The sequence below is a fragment of the Phascolarctos cinereus genome, unplaced genomic scaffold (assembly GCF_003287225.1).
Source record: "Phascolarctos cinereus isolate Bilbo 61053 unplaced genomic scaffold, phaCin_HiC Scaffold_5;HRSCAF=322, whole genome shotgun sequence".
NCBI lineage: Eukaryota > Metazoa > Chordata > Mammalia > Diprotodontia > Phascolarctidae > Phascolarctos > Phascolarctos cinereus.
In genome coordinates, this window is record NW_027555958.1 from 142838504 (window position 1) to 142844830 (window position 6327).

The 6327-nt window shown below is 40.5% G+C and overlaps 1 protein-coding gene across 2 annotated transcripts; it reads left to right on the forward strand.

Annotated features, from left to right (window-relative positions):
• Positions 1–176: 176 nt before the first annotated feature.
• TAF7 (TATA-box binding protein associated factor 7) lies at positions 177–5812 on the forward strand. 2 transcript variants are annotated; one of them, XM_020971616.2, is made up of 3 exons: positions 177–354; positions 2184–2239; positions 3827–5812. In XM_020971616.2, exon 3 carries the CDS (start codon positions 3872–3874, stop codon positions 4952–4954), a length of 1083 nt encoding a protein of 360 aa, XP_020827275.1. In that variant the 5' UTR covers positions 177–354; positions 2184–2239; positions 3827–3871; the 3' UTR covers positions 4955–5812. The 2 variants fall into 2 exon arrangements, with proteins under 2 accessions (XP_020827275.1, XP_020827276.1); XM_020971617.2 differs by lacking the exon at positions 177–354 and adding an exon at positions 535–762.
• Positions 5813–6327: the final 515 nt, after the last annotated feature.

Below are 6327 nucleotides of genomic sequence, written 5' to 3' on the forward strand. Positions count from 1 at the left end.
CTGCTTGAGTCTGGCCAGCATGTGAAAAGTAGCCTTGCCCCTCTGCTGGGTGGAGTCACTTTAGATCGCGAGATCGGGCGTTCCCTGTGGCCATTCACCGCCGAGAGGAGTGTCTCGCATTCGTAGGGCCGCTAAGAATACCGATCCTCGGTAGATGCGTTAGGACTGGGCGTCGCGTCACGTGCCGACGCCGAGCTCAGGGACCCGGAGCGCGCAGTTAGCCTGAAGAAGGGGCTGTGAGTGGGAGGGGCCGGTGTCAAGTGGCACCCTCCCCCCAACTTCCGGTTGCTAAATCCTCAGATTACCGGGGCGAAGAGTAGCGCTTGGGTTGCTCGTGTCTCCTGCTCATTCGAGGTTAGTCAAATTTGAGGGAGCTGGAAGGGACTTTCGTAATCGTCTAAAAATCGTCATTTTACAGGCGTTGAAACGGACGGGGGGGGTGGGAGCGGCGTGGAACAAGGCTCATTGAGGGTCAGCGGAGGGTTTGGGGGTGGGAGCTTCGATGTTTCCCGAGGCGGCGGGAGGGGCTGCTCCGTTCCACGTGACCCGCAGAACTCTCGCGCTCTTTGGGCTGTTGGAGATGCGACTCCATTTTGCCGCCCGCCTGCCCGTCGCCGACCCGGCTGCGCCGTGGTTTAGGTTTATCGTGGTGCCCGCTCGTGAGCTTTGCCGACGTAAGCTGGATTCTTCCAGGGAATGAGGCCCCTCTTTTAAAGGCGGCACTGACACGTCTCATTCGATCCTGAGAGCAATCTCAGACAGGTAGTGTAAAGTATTTTTCTCCCTGCTTGGCCCTTAGGGTAACCCCGCGGGAGGTGGATCCTGTTAATGATTTGTTATTATCCCCTGTTTTCTGAGGAAGCAGCTCTGGAAAGATTGTTTTACTCACCAAGGAAGACACTGCTCCTATATGGCGACGCTGGGACTTGAATCCAGGTCTTTAAAAAAAAAAAGGATTATTCTAGTTCTTTTGACTGTACAGGCTACAACTGCTGTCACAGTTGTCTCCAAAATGAGAGATAAGGGAATGTAGTACTAAAGCTGAGCATTGAAGGAAAGCTAGTGAGGCTTGTTAAAAAAAATACACTACTATGTGCCTGGTAGTGTTATTTACAACCAGTGGTTGGGATGCACTCTAAAGACGGAATCTCTGCTTTTGAGTAAACTTGTCCCACCTAATTGGGAAGAGTTTGGGGGTGGGCGGGGAAGGTGGTGAGTGCTGCGGCAGGAGGTGGAGGTTTGCCAGTCTTTTGCTATTCAAAAAATTTGCCTGAGTTGACCACAGAATGATAGAGGAAATTTTTGTTTTCCTTTTTTTTTCAAATCACTTGGTCCCAAGACCCCAGAACGCAGACTTTTAATGTAAGATTGTAGTATATCTGTGTCCTTGAGACTCACAACACCATTTATAAAGTGTTTACGTGCGTGTGTGTGTATATATATAGGCATGCGCGTGCGTGTGCGCACCCCCCCCACCGTAATTATTTTGTACTAGTTTGTCTTTAATTATTTAGCAAGCATTTACTAAGCACCTCCTGTGGGGTCAGACACTGCAGAGTCCTAAAACTTGAAAGACAAAAATCAAGTTTTATTTCATTTAAGGTGAACTTTTCAGGGAGCAGCTAGGTGGCGCAGTGGATAGAACAGTGGCCCTGGATTCAGGAAGACCTGAGTTCAAATGCGGCCTCAGACACATAACACTTACTAGCAGAGTGACTCTGGGCAAGTCACTTAACCCCATTGCCTAGCCAAAAAAAAAAACTTTTCATATATTAACTTAATCTGCACATATTGTTTCTAATAGCTAGGCTGTAGTTTCATTGGATTGCTTATCCATACTCCATTGGAAAGTCAAGTTGTTTCCAGTTTTCTGCTCTTTAAATAGCACAGGTCTGAGCAGCTTTGTAAAAATTTATGTGTCATATTTCCTTGATAGTATAGTCCTCAATTTGGATTTACTAAGTCAAAGTATTTTGAACAATTTTGAGATCTCTGTTAGGTGACTGCTCTCCAGAAATAGTTTATGGTTAACAGTGAACACAAATAACTGTTTTTCCACACCCCTGCCCTAAGTTTTTATCATGTTTATTTTTTACAGGTCTAGTATACTAATCGTAGCTTATATTTGCATAACATTTTAAGCTTACAAAGTGCCTTTCATAAATTATTTCCTTATTTTGTAGGTGAAGACACTGAGACTTAGCCAGGTTGTGATTTGCCAGGGGCCGCTACACAACTGGTAAGTCTAAAAGTTAGACTTTGAATCTAGGTCTGTCCTGAAGTCATCCTATTATATTAGGCTATCTGTCTAATATATACTGGTAATTTACTTTCCTTGAATTGCCAGTGAGGTAGCTGATGCCTTTTTGTGTTGGATGATTTCCTGAAATGTCCCTATTATATACTATTGTTGCTTTGCCTATTAAATGTAATCTGTATGTTGGTAAATTTATTTTTTTAATCAGTGCTTAATGTTTGTATTTTCCATAAGATGATGTATTTATATTTTACATAGATCTATTTACCCACGTCCTTAAACTTACTCTGATGCTTTATTGCCAAAGCTATGCCAGTATAACACAAGCTGTGGCAAAGTGGAAAGATGTCTAATTCAGTCCTGCATTGTTCAGGGACCATCCTAGCTAAGTCAAAAAGTTGGTTCTGAGTTTTTGACTGCAGCAGTTCTGAAAGGCATCCCCTAAGTGATAAAGGGCTTACAATCTGCATCAATACAGAGGGTACCCACACTGATGACATTAAAGGTATTTGAAGTATATTATGTGTTTTTGTAAATGTTTTATTTGTATAGTTTAGATCACTAGCATTTATTAATTGCTTATTAAAGAAGTTTTCCCATACCATTGCTTTCCTTTTCATGTTTATTGCATTTCATGTGCAAAAGTGAAATGTATATACCAAAATATGTTGTATAGTAGTATATTTACCTACTGAAATGTCCTGGTCACCTATTTCAGAACTTCAATTGGTCTGTAGCATCTTTTGTGAGGGTATTACATACCTTTCACCAATGAAGATCACAATCTATCTCTCATTCTGTGCAAGTCCATCTCTTCCCATAAATCCTGGGCTAGGGGAAGGGAAGAGATTGGGCCAAGACAGGCATTAGTCTTCAGTGTGTTAAGTGGTAAAGATTTGTGATAGAGGTTTGTTTTTGTTGATTGTTTTTTTTGTTTTCCTCTGCATCCTCCATTGTCTCCTAAGAATATACCAGAGGATTGGTTTGGGGCCTAAACTCAGAGCCTAGGGTAGTGCAAAAACTAAGTGGGAGTTCTTAAGGAGGTACAGACTTCTGTGTCTATCGGTGGTTTTGCTCTGTTAGGGGAAGCTGTATTCATTTAATCCCACACAGAAGAAGTATTGATTAAAAAAACACATACATAACACTATATGTATTATGTATGTATGCAATTCATTAGTTTGAAATATTTTGAAACCAGTCTTTTATTGGACATTCTGGAAAGGGTCTTGCTAAATTAAATTCCCAGTGAAATAAAAAACTTCATTATCAGAGGCCTCACCTTTTACCAAAGATGATCATAAGTACTTATTTTTATTTCAGTTTTCATTGCTTCTGCCTGCTAAAAACTAAAATGCATAACATTGGAGAAAATACTTTAGAAGTTCTAGTAGGAAGTGTTGAATTCAATACTAGGAAGTATTGAATTAGGATTATTCTGGCAAAACCTTGTTAGCAAAAGTATTATTTAAGGGTTTGATTTGTTAATGTGCTCAAGCTGTAGTGTGGTTTTTTAAAAAAATTTCTCATATGTTGTATTTTACATGATTTTTTTCCCTTTATTTTTAGATTTTGAATGATATAATCATTTACTGTGAAGCAAGGCAAGAGGAAATGACTGTTACGAAACCAAAGATGAGTAAGAACAAAGAAGATGCTCCCCATGAGTTGGAAAGCCAGTTCATATTACGTCTACCTCCAGAATATGCTTCCACTGTGAGAAGGGCAATACAGTCTGGAAGTGTCAACCTGAAAGATAAATTGACCATTGAATTACATGCAGATGGACGTCATGGAATTGTCCGGGTAGACCGTGCCCCGTTAGCTGCTAAGGTGGTTGATCTGCCCTGCATTACTGAATCCTTGAAAACCATAGATAAAAAAACTTTTTACAAGACAGCGGATATCTGCCAGATGCTTGTGTGCAGTGTGGATGGGGATCTTTACCCACCTCCGGAAGAACCAGTTGCCACTACTGATCCAAAAGCAAGTAAGAAGAAAGATAAGGATAGGGAGAGGAAATTCATCTGGAACCACGGTATCACTCTGCCACTAAAGAATGTCAGAAAGAGAAGGTTCCGTAAGACAGCCAAGAAGAAGTACATTGAATCACCAGATGTGGAAAAAGAGGTAAAGAGGCTTCTCAGTACAGATGCAGAAGCTGTCAGTGCCCGATGGGAGGTAATTGCAGAAGATGAAACAAAGGAAGTGGATAACCAGGTTTCCTTAGCAGGCCTAGATATTGCCTCTCCAGGAATGAGTGGCCATAAGCAGGGCCATGGCTCCTCAGAACATGATGAGCTTCGGGAGATATTTAATGACATTAGCAGCAGTAGTGAAGAGGAAGATGAGAGAGATCCTCATGATGATGAAGATATAAACATCATTGACACTGAGGAAGACCTAGAGAGGCAGCTACAAGACAAGCTTGATGAATCTGATGAACAGCGCCAAGAAAATGAGGAAACAAATCAGATGGTCATGGCAATTCAGAAGCAGATTGATATAATGAAAAGTAAACTCCAAGAGACTCAAGGGAGAGCAAAAAGACAGGAAGACCTTATCATCAAAGTAGAAAATCTGGCGCTCAAGACTCGTCTTCAGGCTGTGCTGGTTGAGCTCAAACAGCAGGAAGAACGAGAGAAACAACAGCTCAGTTCCTTGCAGGAACAGCTGGAATCACTCCTGGAGAAATAAGAGGCCCCTGCCTGCGAATTCACTGTTGTCCTCATTTTGATAAATGGCTCACATTCCATACTTTGGGTTGAGGACAATATAGATTGTTAATATGGAAATTAACTGTATTTACAATTCACAATTTTTCTGTTGCCTAGTTTGAATTCATCCCATTTCTCTCTCTGTAACACTGTTTATTTTGCTAGACCCTTTGTTAGATGCTTATACACTAATAAGTAGAAGGCCATAGGTGAGAGGTTGTAAGAGTTTTGGGATTAATGGACTAAATAGTTGAGCCTTTATAATTCCCGCATTTATTCCAGGGCTTTCCTTGCCATATGAGAACTTAACTGTTGCTTTGTGGTAAGAACCAACTCAATTATAAGGAGATTTGAGGATATGTGCTGTAAAGATTTTTTTGCATACATTTTAGTTTCTCATCTGTTCTGGTAACCCCTGTCTTGTAGAGGAGTAATTTTATAGTAGTAGTAGATAACTACTACAGCAAATAAAAGTGACAGCCATTCGTGTCACTAACAGAAGTAGTTTCCTACTGAGCATTTGTCTCTCCTTTTTTTTTACTTCATTAATATAGACATTCAGTGGATTAATGAACAGTTGTTTATGTGATATGTTGTAGAATCTTTTATGATATTGTAAGAAAGTGATAGACCATGTTTGGTAACTTTTAAGGCTGCATTTTGTATCTCCCTTCATGGTTGATAAAAATGTTATTCTGTTTTCTGGTGTTTTATATGTATACATGTTTTTGTTTAACTCTTTGACCCACCTTGAATTTGTTATAATAGGGTTCCAAGTTAGTTCTTCATGCTGTGGTCCAGTTTTTCCAACTTTATTAAAGAATGATTTGCCTCCCTATTCTGGTTTGTCATGTCTTGAATTTTTATATTATTAATCTGTTCCTGGAATCTGTTCTATTCCCTTGCTCACTTCCTCTGTGTAATCCAACAGGTTGCATACAAATCTATAATTGTATGTTCTAATACCTGGAAGAACAAGCCAACTATCCTCACCTTAAAAATTAGTTCTCATGTATGATACAGTTATACCAATATGTATTTGCTTCTGTGAGAGGCAGTACAGCATAGTGCAGAAATCAGCAAACCATGGCCCACAGCGCGTTTTTGTATAGCCTGTGAACTAAAAATGGTTTTTACATTTTATTAAATGTAAAAGAAACATGCAGAAATAGATAGCAGGCCAGATTTAGCCCTTTGGTTGTAGTTTACCAGCCAGTGGATAGAGAGCAAACCTTGAAATCAGAGGTCTAGGTTCAAGGTCCAATTCTAACATACTGTGTGACTGCTGGGTAAGTTACTCACCCTTTCTGCCCCAGTCAGTTTCATAGTATTTAAGTTGCAGAGATGGTGACA

Excerpts from the sequence above, each read along its gene's own strand:
- TAF7 (XM_020971616.2), top strand. The coding sequence starts at position 3,872 with ATGACTGTTACGAAACCAAAGATGAGTAAGAACAAAGAAGATGCTCCC.